Genomic DNA, 20,788 nt, shown 5'->3' on the forward strand with positions numbered 1-20,788 from the left:
CAACACAGGCAGTGTTGATTTATGGTTTCCTAAGTCTGTAGGCAGTCTGCAGAGATCTGTTTCTACTGGAATTTGAAGACCCTGTGTTAGAGAATTACCCGGGGATACCTAGAGGTTGAAGAACCTGTCCAGAGTCTCACTGCCAGGATTTGTCAGAGGCAGGACTTGAATGCAGGCCTTCAAAGTCAGAAATCTATCCACTCTTAGTAGGTGCCTAATAAATGTTTATCGACTGATTGGTTCGTGGATTTGGGGCTGGAGGGAACCTTTAAAGTCATTATATTATATTATAGATGTCATTACATAAATGAGAAAATGCAGACCCAGAGCAGTTAGGGGACTTGCCCAAGGTCACACAGGTAATAAGTGGCAGAGCACAATTTGAATCCAGGTCCACTGAAAAGTCCAGCACTTTTCTACTATGATGTGAGAAGAATAAAGTAAGTCCTAATTGGGGTCACCATAGTTCATATTTACACCATTCTTTACAACAGTCTGAATATTTAGTCTATTACCTCCATTTTACAGATGAAGAAACTGAGGCTCAAAGAAGGAATTTGCCTACAGCCACACAAGTAGAAAATAGGAGAGGTGAGATTTGAACCCCGTTTTCCCACTGCTTGGTGCCTCTTCTCAGTACAAAGCTACAGAAGGGTGAAAATGCCCCATATCACATTTGAATTGTCATAGAATGGACAAAAATGCGCGCTGAAAGGCAGTGTACAGAGAGCTGGCCTCAGAGTGAGAGGCCCCGGGTTCAAGGTCAGCCTCTAGCACAGATTAGCTGTGTGCCGGTGAGCAAGCCACTTAACCTTCCATTGCTCCCAGCCAGGTCTCTAGGATTACAAATTGCCAAGCAGGTGCTGATTTTGCTGTGGTGGAAGGAATTTCCTCCCCAGAAATTCCATGAGCTCACAGGTTTGAAGCAAAAACTGAAACTGCAGGGCAGCGTCTGGGGAGAAGACGGGGCAGGCTGAGGCAAAGCCTCGCACACCTGCTCGTCACACCCCTGAGAATTCACTCCCTCCGCAGGTGAACAAGGCCCTGAAACAGAAGTCCGACATTGAGCACTACCGCAACAAGCTGCGCCTCAAGGCCAAGCGGAAAGGCTATTATGACTTCCCCCAGGTGGAGGGCAGCAAGGCTCTGACGGAGAGAAAGATGTACGAGAAAGCCCCGAAGGACATCGAGCGCGTCTTGGAGCCCGAGCCTGAGGCCCCCTCTCCCTTTGGCGAGCCTAAAAACAGGTAAGTGGGTGTGCTGTTGGCTTGAAGCCCGGGAACGTCATCGAGGTGACAAGGACAGCAGGCGCCCGCATCGGTGCCGGCTGCGGGCGCCGGGCATTCTCTCTCTTTCATCAAGGATCTTGATTGGCACTCGGATGGGCTCGGAAATGCAGGGCTCGGTAGTGTGTGTTTGCAGGAGAATGAAGGATGTGAGAGCGAAGGCTGTGATTGAACTTTTTACGCGCAATGTGAAGGAAAGGCACGAGGAAGTGGTGTAGCCAATCGGGAGATGTTTTCAGGGCTGGAGGAAGATGGAATAAACTCCTAGGTTTCATTCGTGGCCCAGTGGAAAGGGCACCAATCTTCAGGCACTCCCGATTGTCAGTTTGCTTTATGTGGCATCGAGAGCCCTTCTTAATCTGGCTCCAGGGCATGCATGTCGCCCCCTCACTCACTCACTCAGAGGCCTGGTCATTCCCTGGCAGCAAGGGCTCATCTTCCTCCTCCAGGACTCTCCCTCCCTCCTCACCTCCCCCTCCTAAAGACTCTGCCTTTAAAATTCAGGGCAAATGCCTACAGGCAGCTTTTCCCAAATCCTTCCCATTCTTAATGTTCTTCTCTTGGAATTGCTTTGTGTTTATTTGTCTATATCTTGTACTTTTGTGCATGTGTTATTCACCTCCAGTAGAAACTGCATGAGAGCAGGGGCCATTTTTAATTTGGGGGAGCCTGTGCTTGACTCGATGCCTGGTATACAGTAGGAATTTAATAAATGCTTATTGGATTGGAATCAGAGGATGTGGGTTTACATCCTGGCTCTGCCACTTACTAGCTGGGTGATCTTGGGCAAATCATTTACTATCCCTGGGCCTTAGTTTTCTCATCTGTAAGAAATAATTTACTACTGCTGGGCCTCAGTTTCCTTATCTGTAAAATGAAAGGGTTGGATTAGAATGTGTCAGAGGTTTCTTCCAGCTTTCAATCTGATTCCTTTACTGTTCTGTTGTGGGTTTTTTTTGGGGGGGAGGCAGGGTAATTGGGATTAAGTGACTTGCCCAAGGTCACATGGCTAGTAAGTGTTAAGTGTTGAGGTGGGATTTTGAACTCAGGTCCTCCTGACTCCAGAGCTGGTGACTGCACCACCTAGCCACCCCTGTTCAGTTGTTTTAATAACTCCTCTCCACCCCTCCAAGAACAAGAAAATTTCATCCATGGAGTTGAGTCTCATGAGCCTCCTGCCTGAGCTTCAGTGCTGGACCAAATGTCTACTTTTCTAGGGTGGGTTTTTTCTCTGATGTACAAACATGTCATAAATTGGAGACGAAGGTACAGAAAATTCAGTGCTAACATTCTCTCCTGGGTTTCAAGCAGATAAATAGTTTGCCCTTACATCTCCTTGAGCTGAACTTTAGGGCTATTCATTTTGTGGAGAAGTAAAATTCCCTCTGAAAGAGTGTACAATGCAAGAGCAAAATAATACAAAACAATACTCTGTGCCTCTGAAACCTTTTGCAGAGAATAAAAACTCTCATTGAATGGAAACTCCTTGAGGGCAGGGGCTGTGTTGTATTGAGCAGATGTTCTGTAACTGCTTATTGAGTCTAGTCAGATTGTACTGAATTGAAGCCATCAGTGAGTCAATCAACATTTATTAAGCGCCTATATTTAAGAGCACTTGAGTGGGGTTTTACTTGGAGTGACAAATATGTTCAGAGGGCCTGAGGGGAGGGCAGAGATTGAGAACAGAACAGGTAGTCATAAGGTTGGGTCACAGAGATTTCCAGGACTGTCCACAAAATACAACTGAATATCTGTCATCAGCTAGTCAATCAACAATCGTCTATTAAGCATTTACTGTATCCAGGCATCCTTCTAAACACTTGGGATACAAAAGGGGCAAAAATGCTGTCCCTGCCCTCAAGAATTCTAATGGGGGAGATATAAATAAGTAGGTATATGTGAGATTAATACAGATAGAAGATGAATTCAGAGGGGAAACGCAAATAGTTGCAGGGAAAGTGGGGGTGGGAATCGAGGGAAGGTCTGCAGAAGGTGGGATCTGAGCAGAATCTCAAAGAAAGTCAGGGTAACTAAGAAACAAAGGTGAAAAGGAAAAACATTCCAGGCTTGAGGCACAGCCATTACAAAGGAATGGAGTCCAGAGATGGAGAGTCACATGTGAGGACCAGCAAGCAGACCCAGGATAGCTGTATCATGGAAGGAATATGTCTGAGGGAGTAAGTAAAGGGCAAGGAGGCTGGAAAGGTAGGAGAGAGAGCAGTTTTTTTTAAGTACTTTAAATGTCTACCAGAGTACTTTGTCTTAGATCTTGGAGGTCATAGGGAGCCACTGAAGTTTGTTGAGTGATATGATCAGAACTATGCTTTAGGAAAATCATTTTGGTAGCTGAGTGGAAGATGGAGAAGAGTGGAGAAATAAAAGGGAGAAAGAATAATTGGAAAGCTATTGCAATAGTTCAGGTGAAAGGTGATGAGGCCAGTAGGGCCATGGCTATGTAAATGCGGAAGAGATTTTCACAATGGATTGTTTATATGCGGTGACTGGGGTCAACCCAGAGTGAAGGATCAATGATAACTCAGGTTGCAAACGTGGGTAACTGGGAAGATGATGATGCCTTCTCAGTTGTTGTTCACCCTTCATTCTTGAAACCAGGGGCATCATAAGGGTGATGTCTTGACTTATGCGTGAATTGGATTTGAGTGAAGTCATCAGTCTCACTCTCTCCTCCAGAGTCATAGAAGTCCAGTCATAAGACTGGATCAAGCTTAGCCTTGAAGAAGAATTGAGAAAATATGGATCAGTGGAAAGAGGCCTGGCTTTGGAATAGGGGAGCTGGGTTCATATCCTTCCTTTGTCCTTTACTACTTCATGTGACCTCAGGCAAGTCACCCCATCTCTCTGACCCTCAGCCTCCTCATCTGTGAAGTAAGAGTGTTGGGCTAGATAGCTTTGGGGCCCTTCCAGCTCTTAATCTGTGATCCCTTCTTTGCAGAGTTAGGGAATCACAGTATAGAACATTGCACATGCTGTCAAATATGGTGGATGGGTTGGTTGGTTTGGCTTAAATGCTTCCCCCGACCCCCTGCCCCTTTTTCTTTTTGCTTACAAAGGATGGCTGGCTAGGTAGGGTAGAAGGAGGGATACATTGTGGAGTAAAGATGTTCCAGAGTTAAAATATACCAATAAAAAGGAAATAAATAAGTGATATAATAAATAAAATAAGCATAGCTTTGGGATCCAAGATCTATTAGGTTAACCAGGAGGGTTGGCCTAGATGCTTTCCCCTAAGAGGGATAGAGTATTTGCCAGCGCAAGTGAGCCTTTACTCATTATGGAAATAAAGAGTTATAAAACCAAATTGGAAAGCATTGCCTCCACTTCTCAAATCGACTCAATGTGGTTTTATTTTCAATAAAGAAAAGAAATAACTCTAAAATGAGTGCCCAATTTACCGTGACACTAATTAGGCTTGGTTGACATAACAAGTTATTGCTACAAAATGACATTGAGAAAGTTTTTACGATGTATGGGCCGTAGTGTTGGTAACTTGAAGAAAATAGATGACAAGATGCAGATTTCAGAGCGAGACCTGTTCAATTCAGTACAAGTGTCTATTAAGTGCCTACTGCATGGTGGCACCATAGTGCCTAGAGTGCCAGGCCTGGAGGCAGGAAGTTCAAATCTATCCTCAACACTTACCAGCTGTGTGACCCTGGGTAAGTCATTTCACCCTGTTTGCCTCAGTTTCCTCATATGCAACTTGAGCTGGAGAAGGAAATGGCAAACCACTCCAGTATTTTTGCCAAGATAATCCCACATATGGGCATGAAGGCTGAAAAACAACAAAATATGCCAGGTACTGCTCAAAGTATTAGGAAGAAAGAGGCAAAAAGCAAACAGTCTCTTCCCTCAAAAAAAGCTTATAGTGTACTGAGGGAAAATAAACTAAAAATAAAGCCATTTCAGGGAGGAGTAGTAATCAGGATTAGGAAGGACCTGTTTTGGAGACAGCCCTTGAACTGAGCCTTTGTGCTAGGGATTGTAGGAGATGGAGCTGAGGAAGCTGAGCATCTAGACACAGTGTCTATAATTAGAACTGAAGTGGATTGAAATCATTAATTTATGCCCAAGTAGAAATGTATCTACCTGGTAGGTCTTATCCATTGGGATCCCTGTAAAAAAATCAATTTGAAAGACGACCATAAAGCATTAACTCTAAAAATGAGGTAGAGAGAAGTGGGGAGAAGGGAAGGAAGGAAAGAAGAAAAGGAGGGAGGAAGGAAAAAAGTGAAGGAAGGAAGGAAGATTGGAGGGAGGAAGAGGAGGAAGGAAAGAAGGAAAAATGGAGGGAGAAAGAAAAAATGGAAGGGAGGAAAGGAAGAAAAAGAGAATGAAAGAGAAAGGAAGGAAGGAGGGAGGGAGGCAGGGAAGAAAGTAAGGGAGAAAAGAAAGAAGGAAGGAAGGAAGGTACGGAAGGAAAGAAGGGGGAAAGGGAAGAAGGGGATGGATCATAGATTTAGAGCCGGAAGCCACCTGAGACCCAGGTTGATTAAGTTACTTACCCAATGTCACAAGAGAAAACGGGAAAGTTTCGTCTCATCTCAGACTTTTGGGTGGTTATTTGAAAATCCTGGAGTCTATTCCTCCTAGTCACAAAATAACCTACTTAAATGTCAATTGCTAATCCCAGTGCCTCCCTTCTTGTTAGTGAATCTTCTCTAAATGGGCTAATTGGCAATCTCCGGACAATTGGAAAGTCTGCTTTTCCAAAAACGATTTGTAATTAGGTCAAGGATGTGAATACTTTGGGGCTTTTGATAATGTGTGAGTTACTTAGAAAATACCCTTTTTCCCCAGTGAGATGAAATTGTATCTGTTTCCTTGCTTCCCATAAAGACAGTCCCTACCTGCAGAAAAATGTAGATGCATTTGACACCTGGACACAGGTGTGTGAGGGTGTGGATGTGGGTGTGGGTGTGTATTTACTTGCACTGAGTGGATAAAGGTAGTGTGGGGCTGCCTCAAGAAGTGTGGGTTCCTACTCCTCGGAGATCTTCAAGCGTACCTGGATGACCACTTCTTAGGTACGTTGCAATGGGGATTCCTTTTGGGCTGGACCATATGGCAACTGAAGTCCCTCCCATCTCAGATTCTGCGCTTCTATAATTTCAAGAAAAAAAAAAAATTAACAACTGGAGTGAGGGGCAATGAGGAAAGACCCCATGTAGGTGTTGATACCTGAACAGTGATATGTGGGGAGCTAGGTGGGGATTGTACAAGGGGGAGGCAAGGAGGGAATGCATTCCAGGTATGGCAGATAGCCTATGCAAGGGTGCATGATGGGGAAATGGAATTTTGCATATGAGGACCAGTGTGTACGACACTTTAGTTAGACTGTAGAAGATGAGAATTGTCACATATGATCAGTCTTGAAAAATAGGGTGGAATCAGATGAGAAAGGGCTAGAAATGCTAGACAGAGGAGTTTTGTTCTGATCCCTAGGGTTAGTTGGGAGCCAGTACAGCTTTTTCATTAGGGACAGGGCATGGTCCAAGCTGTGCTTTAGGAATATGGCCGTGGCAGCTTTGTGCAGGATGGGCTAGAGAGCAGAGAGGGTAGAGGCAGGGAGACCCATACCACTACACCATTAACTTCCCAGCCAGCATATAGGAAGTTCAAGAATTTAAAGTTAGGAGGGAGAATATGTAAAGCTCCTTAGAGTTCCCTGAATATAGGAGCTCTGGATAGCAAGGTTGCTCAGGGAAAATTCAAGAGGCACTGTTCTTGTCCTGCTTCTCTGCCCCTAACTCTGTGATCTTGGAAATGTTGGCTGACCTCACTGAGTCCTGGTTTCCCAATCTCAAATCGAGAGATTGATTAATGTTTGCCACTCAATATGTTGAAAGCCAGCATGATGTGGTGGAAAGTGCCTAGATCCTATGGCCAATCAATAAAGCAATTAAACAGTCAATCAACCAACATTTATTAAATACCTACTGTGTGCCAGGCTCCATGCTTATTGCTAGGGATACAAAATCAAAATTGAAATTGTCCCTGCCCTTCAAGAACTTGCAATGCTAGTCAGAATATGTGAAGTTAAAAATCCCAGCTCCAGTCATTACTCACCATATAACTATGAACAACTTACTTCATCTAAATCTCTTGGTTTCCTAATCTATAAAATGGGCATATTGTACTTCCCAGGGTTGCTGTGACAAAAACTCTTTGTAAACTGGAATTTGCAAAATTCATATTTGGAGCTAAATGGATTCTATTCTATCATGATATGTTATAACATATTATCGTATCATGTTATCTTACATTATGGAATTGTTCCATAATAATTGTCATGGAATCATCATTAGAATTTGCTGTGGAATAATATCATTCCATTATGAAGCAGAAGCATGAACTGTTGTCACACAGAACCAATAGACTTCTTCACTATTCAAAATTTTTAAAAAATACTTTATGATAGTAGGAGAAGCATCTTAGTTCAATGGGAAGACCACAGATCCTGGAGCTAAGGTCCCCTAACTCCCCAGTACTTGCTACTTGTCTGAGCCCAAGCAAGTCCCTTTACCTGCCTGGGACTCAGTTTCCCTGTCTGTAAAATGAGCACATTAGATCAGGACCCCTGAGGTCCCACCTAGCTCTTGATCTCAGTTACTATGAGCTCAGATAGATGAGCAGGAGGGAATACTAAGAAGACAGCTATGGATTTGCTGTGTCTTGTGTCCCTGATTGCATTCCAGTCAGAAGGGAATTCTTGGCCATTGCTTAAGGGAGCCCTCTGAGCCACTGTGGTCACAGTAACTGCTCTCTGGAGCACCAGCTCTTTGGGAGGTGGGCAAGGGAATGACAAAGAGGACGTGCCTCTGTCCTTGGCTGGCTTGGGGAGGTGGCTTCTTAGAGATCTTGAGTCTGAAGAATAAAAGGTTAATGAAAGCAGGTGATATCCCAAGTCATCAAAAAAGCAGTTGTGAACAGAGCCATCTCATAAAGGCAAGGAAATAGCCTGTGTCCTTGCCCCATGTACCATCCAAGGTTTGAGACTGGAGCGTCAATGGGCACATTTTTATAGGCGTTAGAGCCATAATTAGGAAGGGGTGACTGGTTCTTTGCCCCAGGGCACTAATATCAGGGGAGGCACAAGGTATGTTTCTGTCCTCTGACTTTTCACCTTTGCCTCTTTGTGATCTTTCACCAGGCAGACAGCCTAGACCAAGCAGCATGACCACTCTGCTCTGACCCTGCCCCAGAGTCTTATTGTTCTGGCTCCCATTTCCCAGGGTCTGTCTTCCCTAATCACTGCATCCCCCTGCTTCCTATAGTGGGTCTGGGAGATAAGCTTTGCCAAACTACCCTGCCTTCCAGCACAGCTATACTCGGGACAGATGGTCCTTGTTACCGCTCTGAGATTTGGACAGCTCTTTGAGATAATCTGGTCTAACCCTATCCTGTTACAGATGAGGACCATGATTCCCCGGGAAGGGAGGTGACTTTCACAATTGATAGATGTCCAGTCTCCATAAGGAAAAAATAATTCCATAAATGAGAGCCACTCTTGTGACTCTTGAAGGTATAACATGAGCTTCCTAACAGAAGATCATAAATTTAGAATGTACAGTGACTTCAAAAGCCAACCCATTTTACAGATGAGAATCAAGGTCATACTGGTAAATAAGCCTCACAAACAGGACTGAAATTGCAGTCCTCTGGTTCCTGAGTCAGGCCTCTTTCTACTGTACCAAGCATCCTTTCCACTCCCCTCCCCAGGCCCAGATTTGCCTCACAAACCCCAGGATTGATGATATTTATTTCCCAGACATATGGGCTTGTGGGAAGAGCCGTATTAACATCTTCATAAGAGTTTTGTGAGGCAAATTCACCATTTTCATTGGTTGCCTATTAATTTAGATCAATAGAGAATTCCATCTGTCCCTGTCCGGGAGTGAGTTGCATAATGACAGTTACTGGATTTTCTACAGGCAACAGATGAAGAACTCTGTGTACCGAAGCCGGCAGTCTTTAAACAGCCCCAGTCCAGGGGAAACCGAAATGGACCTCCTGGTGACACGGGAGAGACCCCGACGAGGAATTCGGAACAGCGGCTATGATGTAAGTTCTTCTGGTTTCTTGGGTGCTGAAAATAAGCCTTGGTCAAAAATCTGTAGGTTCAAGGACTGAGATACACTGAACTCCAGACCTGTGGAAGGGTATTTCCACAGATTCCCCAAGGGGAAGCAAAAAGTATTCATGCTTCATTTCCTTGCTCAGACCACTCTCTTTTTGCAGAGTAAAGGTCCTTGAAAAGTACCTGTCTTTTAGAGCTACAAATCACTTCTAAGAATACTGCTTTATAAACTCTGGGAAGTATTCCTTGTCTCACTGATTAGTAATTGAGTGATTTGTGATCTTGGTGTCGGATAGCCCTCCAATGGTATAAATTATCAGCCCTTCACATCTTTTCATCCCATTGCAGTTTTCATACAGTCCTTTCATAGGACTCTCCCATAGATGTTCCGTTCAGGGCCCTTTCCTTGGATTATTTTAGTATTTTGTCACCACCGGGGCAATTATACAACAGCCATCCATTTTTCTTTCTCAATCTCAGGACAAGAATACCATATCCTTCCTGTCAAATGTGTCCTTGATAAGAGCTTTAGACTAGTTCTTCTCTTCAGGTCATCACTGGTATACCCTACTTAGATCCATCATTCATCTCTCCATGACCCTATGCAGTGAGGGTGGGGGTGGAGTCATCCATAATCTGATTCTTCAGAGATTGTGAGATTCTATGACTTACAGTCACATGGGAGAACCTTGGGTTTTTTTTAAAGATAGGAATTGTAGGATTGAGTATTGTTGATATTGTTGAAAGCCCTGTATTTTCCAAAATACAGTTCAGCCACCTTCTGTTCAATCAAAAGATAAGGCAATGAATGAGAAACTGTTGGTTAAGTGAGAGTGACACATACTTAGATGAGTGATGGCTTTTGAGATTAGTGAGGTGGGAATTCATAGGATTATAGATCATTGATTTAGAGCTAAATGGAGTCTGAGGTCATTTAGTTCAATACTTTTTTAAATTAGATTTTTTTTCTTCAATTAACAAGTGTTCTCTCTCCTCCTACTCCCCACCCCCCCACGGGTGGGGGGGGGAGGAGAAACTAAGGTAAAGTCAAATAAAACCCTGGTTAACAAACATACCATCAAGCAGGTTACTATATTGGTAATGTCCAAAAAATATATCTCGTTCTGTATTTTCAGTCCATTTTCTCTCTATCAACAGATAGGTAGAGTGAACCATCATGGGGTCCCCCTGGAATAAGGGTTGATCATTGCTGATTAGAGTTCTTCAATCTTTTAAAGTTATTGGTTTTTACAGTGTTGTTGTTTTATAAATTGCTCTCCTGGTTCAACTCACTTCATTCTGCCTCAGTTCAAACATATCTTCCTGAAATTTTCTCCAAAGCAATCACCTCCATTTCATTCATATACCTTAATTTGTCAGTCATTTTCCATTTGATGGGTATCCTGTTAGTTTCTGGTTCTTTGCCACTATAGAAAGAGCTGCTGCAAATCTTTTTGTGCATATTTGAATCCTTTTCTTCTTTCTTCGATCTCTTTGGGCATCAGCCCCGTTTTGGTATTAATGGGTCAAAAGTGACTCTAAATTGCATTCCAGAAGGGCTGGATCAAGTCACAACTCTACAAATGATACATTGAGTCTAATCTACTTTTATATATGAGGAAACTGAAGTCTGTGGATTTAAACAATTTAGCCATGTAAGTTATAACAGTACAAAGTACATTTTTATGCCTAGCTATTCTCTACAATTCTTGTCATGTCCTCCACAAATCCACTATAAGGGGTCCAATAACATACTGGGAGCCTTCCTCTTTGGACCTTGCATGGATAACAATGGAGCCCTTGGGCCAGCCATCAGGTATCCCTCGCTCTCTCTTCATGACTAGCCCTTCTTTTTTCCATTTGTATATTTCTTTGATGAAATCTTTTCACAGCTCCTCCTTCCCACACAAATCCCTGTTCATGATGTACTGTTCACACCCACCATGCATCTCTCTGTCACCCTTTGGGTGACTGTCAACTTTACTTCTTCAGAAACTGTTGCATTCCATGATCAACAGCCAAAGTTTAACAGCAGAGGCATCACACTAGTAACCTTTAAATTCAGTTGTAGACTTAGAAGCAATTTGAATTCTTTCTCCCATTCTTGGAAACTCAAAAGATGAACCATGTCTTGCTTTGGGCAAGACAATTCATCTGAGTCTGAGTCTGCATGTCTTTTGAAACTCTGAAATTCAGAGTTTGACTAGGTACCCAACCAATTAATTCCTTGACCTGAAGGAACAAACACATTCTACCGAGTGACTTGGCAACGTGATAAAAAAAAAAAAACAAGCCAGGGACATTTAGGGAAGTCTCAGTGGAGGACTGTTTTCTCAGAAGTTCAGAATTTCCCTGTTGATGTGTTGCATTTTGACACTAACCAATCAAACCATGTTCTGCCAAGGTGCAGATCCTCGATGAGTGAGCCCATCTTTTGAGGAGGTGCTGGCCAGTGTGTCTCCTTGCTCCAGAATATCAAACAGCCATTATAAACAACCACTTGGGTTTCATCAAAGATGGCAAACCTTTCCAGTATCTTTGCCAAAAAAACTCAGATGTTGTCACAGAGTCAGATGTGACTGAAGACGACTGAACGACGACTTTCTTCCCCTCGGAGCAGGTTCCCCTGATTCCTTCCTTCAGCAAACATGGGTAGGATGTAAGCTTCTGAAGACTAGGGACTGCTTCTACTTCTGTTTTTGTACACTGACTATTACATAATAGGTACTTAATAACTTGATTGATTAATTAGGTGTTTACTCTTTGCAAGAATGCTCTGCTGGGCTAAATGAGATGTGAAAAAAAGAAAAGTCCTTCATGGAGTTTGCTACTTGAGACAAATGCTGATAATTATCATACATTGAATTAAGTAGGTGAGGTCCAAAGGGGAAAGATCATTAGGAAAGTAGAAGAGAAGGCTTCTGGGAAATGGGTGTCATTTGTGTTGGACTTTAAAGGTGGTTAGGATTATTCAACCAGTGAAGAAGGGAAAGAAGGAAGGAGAGAAACATTAAGTGCCTATTATGTGGTAGGCACTCTGCTAGGAGCTTTACAAATATCTCCTGTGATATTCACAATGACCCTGTCCAATGTGTCTCTTTGCTCCAGAATATCAAACAGCCTCACACACACTCACAAACGCACACACACACACACACACACACACACACATGCACAAACACACTTGTATTTCACCAAAGATATGCCTAGGTGGTGCAGCAGAGTGCCAGACCTGGAGTCAAAAAGACCTGAGTTCAATTCTAGCCTCAGACTCTTACTATCTTACTAGCAAGTCACTTCACCCTGTTTGCCTCAGTTTCCTCTTTGGTAAAATGAGCTGGAGAAGGAAATAGCAAATCATTCCAGTGTCTCTATAAGAAAACCCCCCCTGGGACCACAAAATCAGACACCACTGAAATGATGGAACAACATGGTTCCTCCATTTCTTTCTTTCAGCAGACTTTGGTATAATGGGAGATAGGTACTGTTATCATCCCCATTTTACACATGAGGAAACTGAGGTAGACAGGTTTAAATGACTTGCATGAATATCCAGTAAGTGTCTGAAGCCAGATTTGAATTAAGGTCTTCCTGACTCTAGATGAAGGATGATCATTTCCAGGAAGAAGGAACTGTGATCCTCTGACCTGAGCTCGTTAGGACTGGGATGTGAACATTCGAAGTTAGCACAGCCAGTTGCAGGAGGGCTAGGATAATCAGTCAACCAACAAACATTTATGGATTGTCTGCTATTTACCATGCACTGTGTAGGGTGTGTTTGAAAGTCAGAGCGAATCCAGTTTTGGCTGGAGCAATCAAGTATGTGAGGGGAAAGTAACCGGAGATAAAGACAGAAAAAGAGGTTGGTGCCACATCATAGAGTGCCTTGAATACCCATCAAAGGCATCTACATGCCAGCAGCATCTAGATCTGGAAAGCAAACCTCTCCTTCATTTTCCAAGGAAACTTGTATTCCCCAGTGGATCACAAGCTTCCTGAAAATAGTGTAAGTCTTTGTATGCCCAGCCCCCAGAACAATGCCTTAGAAATAAATGAGTGGTTAACAAATGTTTGAGTTGACTTGGAGTGAAGCCTAGGGAGATGCCTAAGCAGAGGAATGGGGTATGATGAGCTCTGTGCATACAGAAGGTTAGCCTGGGAGTGAAGGATGGGTTGGAGGGAAGCCCAAATCGGAAACATGAAGAGATGGTAGGAGGCGATTGAGGGCATCCAGTAGGGTAGTAATGAGGGTGCGGTGGCAGATGGAATAGGGAGGAAGGGATAGAGGGGAGACATGCAAAGTTGGGAGTGACAGAACTTGGTAATTAATCGATCAGCTGGGAGAGCTGAGCGAACAGAAGAGCCAAAGGTTTCCAACATGGGAGATTGGAAGAACCACGCTGTCCTTGTCAGAAAGAGGAATAGGATTAGGTGAAAAGAAGATGAGTTCTAACAATGGAAAGAGCTGATACAGCCCAAGCCCATCCAGGCAAATCTAAATACTTCAAGAGCTATTTATTATGATGATTAATTTCTCATTCGTGGGGATAGAACATAGCTCAGTCTGATGAGCCCTGGGCTGGGAGTTGATCTGACTGTGCTCTAAACCCAGCTCAAGCAGTAATGGGTTAGGTGACCCTGCATTAGCTCTTTCACCTGCCTCACCTGTGACTCAGTTTCCCCATCTGTAAAAAGGGGTAGGGTTGGACTAAACGATGTTGGGCCAGTATATTATAGTACTAAAGTCATAAAGACCTGTCCTTCAGTCCCACCTCTGACATTTATTAGGTATGTGACCATAGGCATAAATAAGCCTTAGTTTCTTCATCTGTAAGATGAGGGAGTTGGACCAGGTTATCTCTCAGTCCCCTGCCGGCTTTAGCATCATATAATTCTAAGTTAATTATTGCTGCACTAATTTGAAGAAGAGACATAGAGAACAGAGAGTTGCCTTAAGGGTTCATGAAGGTCTGGGTTCAAGTTTTGCCACCGGCACAGAGCGGCTGTCTGACTCTGGGTACATTTTGTCACCTCTTGGTGCCTGTAGACCACTCTTGATGACTCCTTCATGTACTTCATTCCATAGCCACAGGGGCTGTTCGGTCTTCCATTTCCCGCATTGATGCCTTTGATAAAGCTGTCCAGCACTCCTGCGGTGGGCAGCGAGGTGGCCTGGAGTCAGGAAGACCTGAGTTTAAATCTGACCTCAGACACTTACTAGCTGTGTGACCCTAGGCAAGTCACTGAACCCTGTTTGTCTCAGTTTCCTCTTCTGTCAAATGAGTTGGAGAAGGAAATGACAAACCACTTCAGTGTCTCTGCCAAGAAAACCCCAAATGGGGTCACAAAGAGCCAGACATGACAGAAAGGACTAAACAACAACAATTATGCCCAGAATGTGCTTGCTCCTCTCCTCCCCCTCTGGACATCCCTAGCCACCTTCAGGTCCTCCCTTCAGGAGCTCTCCCCTTCAGAAGGCCTTTCCTGATTCCTCCTGGTGGCCGTACCACCTCCCAGGCCCTTGGTATTTGTGTGTGTCTAGCGTTGACTGCCCTCTTTGGAGCTGTTGTGACACATAAGCTTCTCATGGACATCATCTATCTCATTTTTCTATTTGCATACTCTGTGCCCAGTACACAGTAAGAATCTAATAAATGCTTGTGGATTGGTAACTCCAGCTCTGCTGCTAACGAGCTGCATTAATATGGAAGAATCCGGATCATGGGTTCTCATTTTGGTCAGATCATAAGATTTGGAGCTGTGGAGATACCTCCTTCTTAATCAAGGGGGAATGGGAGGGAAGTGAGCATGGTAATCTGGGCTGGAGACCCCCCCCCAATTAGAAGAGCAGGCCCTAGAGGATCTGACCAGGGGCCAGGGCTTCTGGTGAGAAAAGAAAGGTTAGGGAGGGAGGTGGGCTTGGGAATTAACATTAGGATTCCCTATCATGACAAATGACTGGACGTTGTAATTGGTTTTTTTCACATTCACCAATTAAGGTAACTTTAACAACAAACAACCTAATTCTTTCTTAAAGCAAAGTTGCCAGTGGTTTTGTGTTGGGTGGCTAATTATCCTCCAGCTACCACCAAGGCAGAGAAAGCTTTCTTCTACAAAACATGCTGAAAAGACTGGCTCTGGAGTTTCTCTTTGTACCTAGAACTTTAGAACCCTGACTCTTGAGTGGGTCTTAGAACCTAGCACCTTAGAATCATGACTATAGAGCTGCTCTTAGAACCTAGAACCTTGGGTTCAAATCCCACCTTTAATATTTAACACTGTACCTGGATGATCTTGGGAAAGTCACTTAATCTCCTTGGGCCTCAGTTTCCTCACCTGTAAAATGGGGGAGTTGGATTCTAAATGGCCTTTGTGGCCCCTTCTAGCTCTGCTTCTTTGACTCTATAAGCCTAAATTACCTAACCTCCCTGATCTTCAGTTTCCTCATCTGTAAAATGGAAGAGCTGAACCCTAAATGTTCTTTGAGGCTCCTTTCTCTATATCTATGATACTATGAGCCTCAGTTATGACCTTCCTGGGCCTCAGTTTCTTCCTCTGTAGAACTAAGTTGGAATAGATAACCTCTGAAATCTCTTGCAGCTACAGATCTAAGGTCCTTTAGCACTTGTAATTTATAAAGCACTTTTCTTGTAACTAACCTGTGTAAAGTAATATTATCTCTCAGTTAGAGATGAGGCATATCTGTTCCTTAGCCCTAACCCAATAATGCTCTGAGAGAATGAATGACTTGCCCAAAGCAACACAGCTATAATGAAGTTTTATGTAATTAAATGCACACAGTCTGGTCCCAAAGAAGAGAGAACAACAGCAAAAAAAGGCTCCTTTCTCTCTTCTTTGCAGAGATGGAGGACTGTAGGTGTGGAGCATGGCATATACTTTCAGACTTAGTTAATGCATTGCTTAGTTATGCTAAACGGCTATTTTTTCCATCTTTTACATTTCTTATTACAAGGGATGGCTTTCTAGAGAGGGCAGGCTGAGGGTCTTACTTGGAAATGAACATGTTACAAAAACAAAATATATCATTAATTTTTTTTAAAAAAATTTATAAGTATTAAAATGAAAAGGAAGCCTTCGTGTTTTTAAGCTGGATTGATCAATTTCCATCTCCTACCTGATGCGCCCCAAAGTGTGTCACAAACTCTGCAAATAAAATTGACTGTAACTCAGTTTGATTTATGGACAGTAGAGGCTGACATTTATGTGGCACTTTTAAGTGACGTGCATTATCTTGTCTGGGCCTTCCGGCATCCCTAGCAGGTTACCTCTGACACTAGTGATGAAGTTTTGGGCCACTTTCAGTTTTCTTACCTATTAAATGAAGGGCTTGGCCTCCCTTCCAGTTCTAAATCTATGATCCTATTATTATCCCCATTTTACAGATGAGGACACTGAGGTTTGGTGAAATAGACTAATTTGTCTATGGTCATAAATCTACAGAGCTAGAATTTGAACCCAGATCCTTCTTAACTTCAAACCTGATATGCTTTCCACTACATGGCATTATGTTGAACTGAAATATGAGAAACAATTTGAGAAAGAAAAGAGGGCCCCAGTGGAGAATCTAAGAGAGGACAACTTGGAGAAATAATCTGTAGGACGTAAGTAATGAAAGTGATAAGAATAAAAAGGTCTGAGTATATTACCTGATTGTGGAAGGTCTTGAATGCCGGGCCAAGAAGGCCAAACTCAGGTAACCACATGAGAACTACTGATTTTTATTTCTTTATTTTTTTTAGCAGAGGGGGTAGTATGACCAGATCTTTGTGCAAAGAAGATTATTCAGGTATCAGTTATGAAAGATAGATTGATGAGGAACAGAGGGGAGGGGTGAGGTCAGAGGCAAAAAGATCAGTTAAGAGGCTATTGCAAAAATCACAGGATGTAGTAATAATAAAAAGTAACATCAGCAGATCATAGAATAGTAACTAGTTGGTATAGTAGAGTCAGGAAGACCTGAGGTCAAATCTTCCTCAGACATTTACTAGCTGGGTGGACCTGGGCAAGTCACTTAACCCCATTTGCCTCAGTTTCCTCATCTGTAAAATGAGTTGAAGAAGGAAATGGCCAACCACTATAATAGATTTTTCAAGAAAACCCCAAATAGGGTCCCTGAGAGTCAGACACAAGTCAACAGCAACAACAGAACTAAAAGATCCTTTACAGTCTCTAGTTCATTGATACCATTTTACAAATAGGGAAAGTGAGGTCTACAGAGGGGGAAATGACTTGATGAAAGGTACTTTTTCTTATCTCTGCTTTAGGACCAAACTTGGTCATTATGATTCTGTAGCACTCGGGTCCAGTTTTTTGTTCTTTAGATTTTAATTTTGGTAGTCGTTGACCATATTGTTTACCTGGTTCTGCTTACTTAGCTCTTTCTTCATCCGTTCCTTTAAATCTTCTCATGCTTCTCTGGGCTCCTCATAGCTACCATTTCTTTCAGTGCTTTGATGTTGCATCCCATTCATGCCCCACAAACTGTTTAGGCCCCCAGTTGATGGGCATTGACTTTCTTTCCAGTTCTGCCCTACTATAAAAAGGGCTGCTATCAATATTCCCCAACTTTTGTTCTTAGGTTTCCATTCCAAAAGTACTGCTGAAATACTTGTGAAAAACAACTCATTGTCAAGGTTAACTTTTTAAAAAAAAAAGTATTAATTCCCCCCCAAATGGAGAGGAAAGTTATGTCAGTGGGAAGCTTGGAAGACATTTTGGGGAAATTGCTAATCAAGGTAGAAAAAAGAAATGAAATGGAAAAACAAAAGATCTGCTCTGAGTTGTCTTTGTATAGCCAGTTTGAAGACAGAAGCGGCAACATATTGTGACAAGATGTTTGTGATGCTGCCACAGCTGACATTGCGTGGGTCTCACTTTGTTTCAGGTGAGCAGTGGGTCCTGGATGAGGGCCAGGAGACAGAAACCATCGTTTTAATGGGTTCCATTTGCAGGGGGAATGAAATATGAGTCTTGAAAGCTTCCTGACTCCTGGCAGGATAGATTGTGGTGAAGACGCAGAGTTTTTCTATGTAAATTTGAAGGTTCCATTGCCAGCTGTGATCGAGTTAATTTTAGAGGATGCATTAATTTTCAATATGCTGCGGGGCTCTATCACTCACCCAACGATGGTGGGCATTTCATGAAGTAGGTAAAGTTTGTGAAGGGATCTTCCCCCATCTTCTTTTCTTATTGCCAGCCAGTCAGTCAATAGGCATTATTAAGTGCTTACTGTGTACTGGGTACTGTGCTAAGTAAACATAGGGGATAGAGAGAGAGGCGAAAACCAGCCCCTACCTTCAAGGAACTCATATTCTAATGGATAGAGAACATGCAAACCACTATGGTCATTCAAAATATGTACGGTATATATAGAAGGTAGACGTGGATGGAAGATAGATGTGAATAAGTGGATAGATAGAAAGATGAAGAGTAGATGAATTGGTAGATGGATAACAAAATACATCAACTAATGAATGAATAAAAAATTTAATTATTTTTGGTTTAAAAAAATAAACCAGTCTTTAAATAAGGAAGATGAAGTCTGTGATACTGACCTATGATAAAAAGCACCTTGTAAATCTCAAAGTGTTGTAGAAAGGGGTCAAGCTGTCTCATGGCAATCATGATGGTTGTTGAATGGAGTTGAGAGATAGGGCTAGTCTTGGGCTGAGGATGATGTGGGTTCAGATCCTGCCTCTGACCCACACTGCCTTGTGACCCTGGGCAAGTCAATTAAACCTCTCAGTGACACCAGGTGACTTTCAAAGGTTCTAAGTTACCCAGGAGGCTGCTCTTCTACCACAATTTCCACAGTGGTTATTCCCTAACTCCAATGAAATCCCTGATCCAAAAACAAAAAAAAAAAGTTGTTCATGACCAGTACTGGTTTCTAATATTGTTCTGATAACAGTGAGATCTGGAATACTTATTAGCAGTGTGACTATTTAGTTGGATGGGAGAAGGAATTGGGGCAAGGGTGTATCATTTCATCCCATGGAGCCCATATTTTCTCATCTGTGAAGGGGGATAATAATACACATATACCTGTGGTAGAGAAATGGGCCTTATCATTACATAGGGTGTCCCAAAAGTCTTAGTGCAGTTTGACGTTATTAAAGCTTAGTAGTTGTTAACTTACCTTAAGTTATTAAAACTTAAAATGGCATTAAGACTTTTGGGACACCCTATATATTCACAGGGGCATTCAGTGTTTTAACATTAGGGAGTATATTTGTGGTGGAATTTTCAAAAGTAGTAGCTGGGCCAGTGAAAACATTCTTTTTAGACTGGACAGGCCCTCAGCACACTTCAACTTGTACCACCAGCACACAGGCAGCTCTCCTGGCTAAGGGTTTTCCTTATAACTGACCCCTAAGCTTCTTCCTAGCTCTCCATCTATGGTTCTGTGATCCCTAAACATTTAGAGACCACTTTGAAGGTGAAGGTAAGAATTGTTGTTGGCAAATCTGAAAGCCATAGCCCATGACCCAATGTGTTGGCATAGTCCAGGGATCTGAGCACCTTGGCCCCTGAATCAGGAAATGGACAGAGTTTACCTGTAGGTCCCTGATCTTTTCCTGCATACTGTCTGCATTTGTCCCAGGGCAGCCCATAGTCAGCAAGAGGAATAAATCAGGGCAAGGAACATACTGGATTCAGTTCATTGCTCACCCTCCTTGTCTCCTGGTGAGCCAATATTTGTTTTTATGATTTTCTCTGACCTCCTGTACTTTGTTGTTGTATTTAATCAGAAAAAATTTTTAAATTTTTCCTGTTCAACTCCCTACCCAATGCTAGCATCTCTTTTATAAAATTTCCTTTTTTATTACCATATTAGTCATGTTGTGAAAGAAAACACAGACAAGAACAGAAAAAAAAAACATGAAAAAATAGAGAAATTTAAAAATATCACACTTCAATCTGCATTCAGACTCCATCAGTTCTTTCTCTAGAGGTGGATAGCATTTTTGTCATAATTTCTTCCAAATGGTCTTGTGATCTCCCATACTTTGAATCTCACCTTCTTAGAGATAATATATGTAAAGTACTTTGGAGGCCCTAAGGCTCCCTGTCACGGCCAGTTCTTCCTGTGTATTATGGGACCCTACTGGCTCCTTCTTGTTTCTCCAGATTTTCCTGGACCCAACCCCACTTATCTGCCTGATCCTTCCAACTTTGAATGCTCCTCTCACACTCAACCCTTTGCCCACTGGGCCTGTAGTATATATATGCTAGACAGCACCTGGCTAATTAGACTCTTGGTCCTTCCCAACCTCACACTGCTCTCCTGTCACCTTCACCATGGCCTGATCTGGGAGCTAACAGGGAAAAAAAAAGAGAAAGAAAATCACCTGTGTAATGCTAAATAGGGGAAACAGGACAG

General features: G+C 42.8%; 1 protein-coding gene across 1 annotated transcript in view; it reads left to right on the forward strand.

Moving 5' to 3' along the window:
* The window catches only part of KIAA1549L (KIAA1549 like), a 297,003-nt gene that overhangs the window by 231,132 nt on the left and 45,083 nt on the right, over positions 1-20,788 (forward strand). The window contains exons 15-16 of the mRNA XM_069091091.1: positions 1,033-1,247; positions 9,239-9,368. Coding sequence (XP_068947192.1) covers positions 1,033-1,247; positions 9,239-9,368 — 345 coding nt within the window. The remainder of the gene's footprint in view (positions 1-1,032; positions 1,248-9,238; positions 9,369-20,788) is intronic.

This window comes from Petaurus breviceps, unplaced genomic scaffold (genome assembly GCF_028583685.1).
Source record: "Petaurus breviceps papuanus isolate PSGF00001 unplaced genomic scaffold, PetGlider_PUasm1.0 188, whole genome shotgun sequence".
NCBI lineage: Eukaryota > Metazoa > Chordata > Mammalia > Diprotodontia > Petauridae > Petaurus > Petaurus breviceps.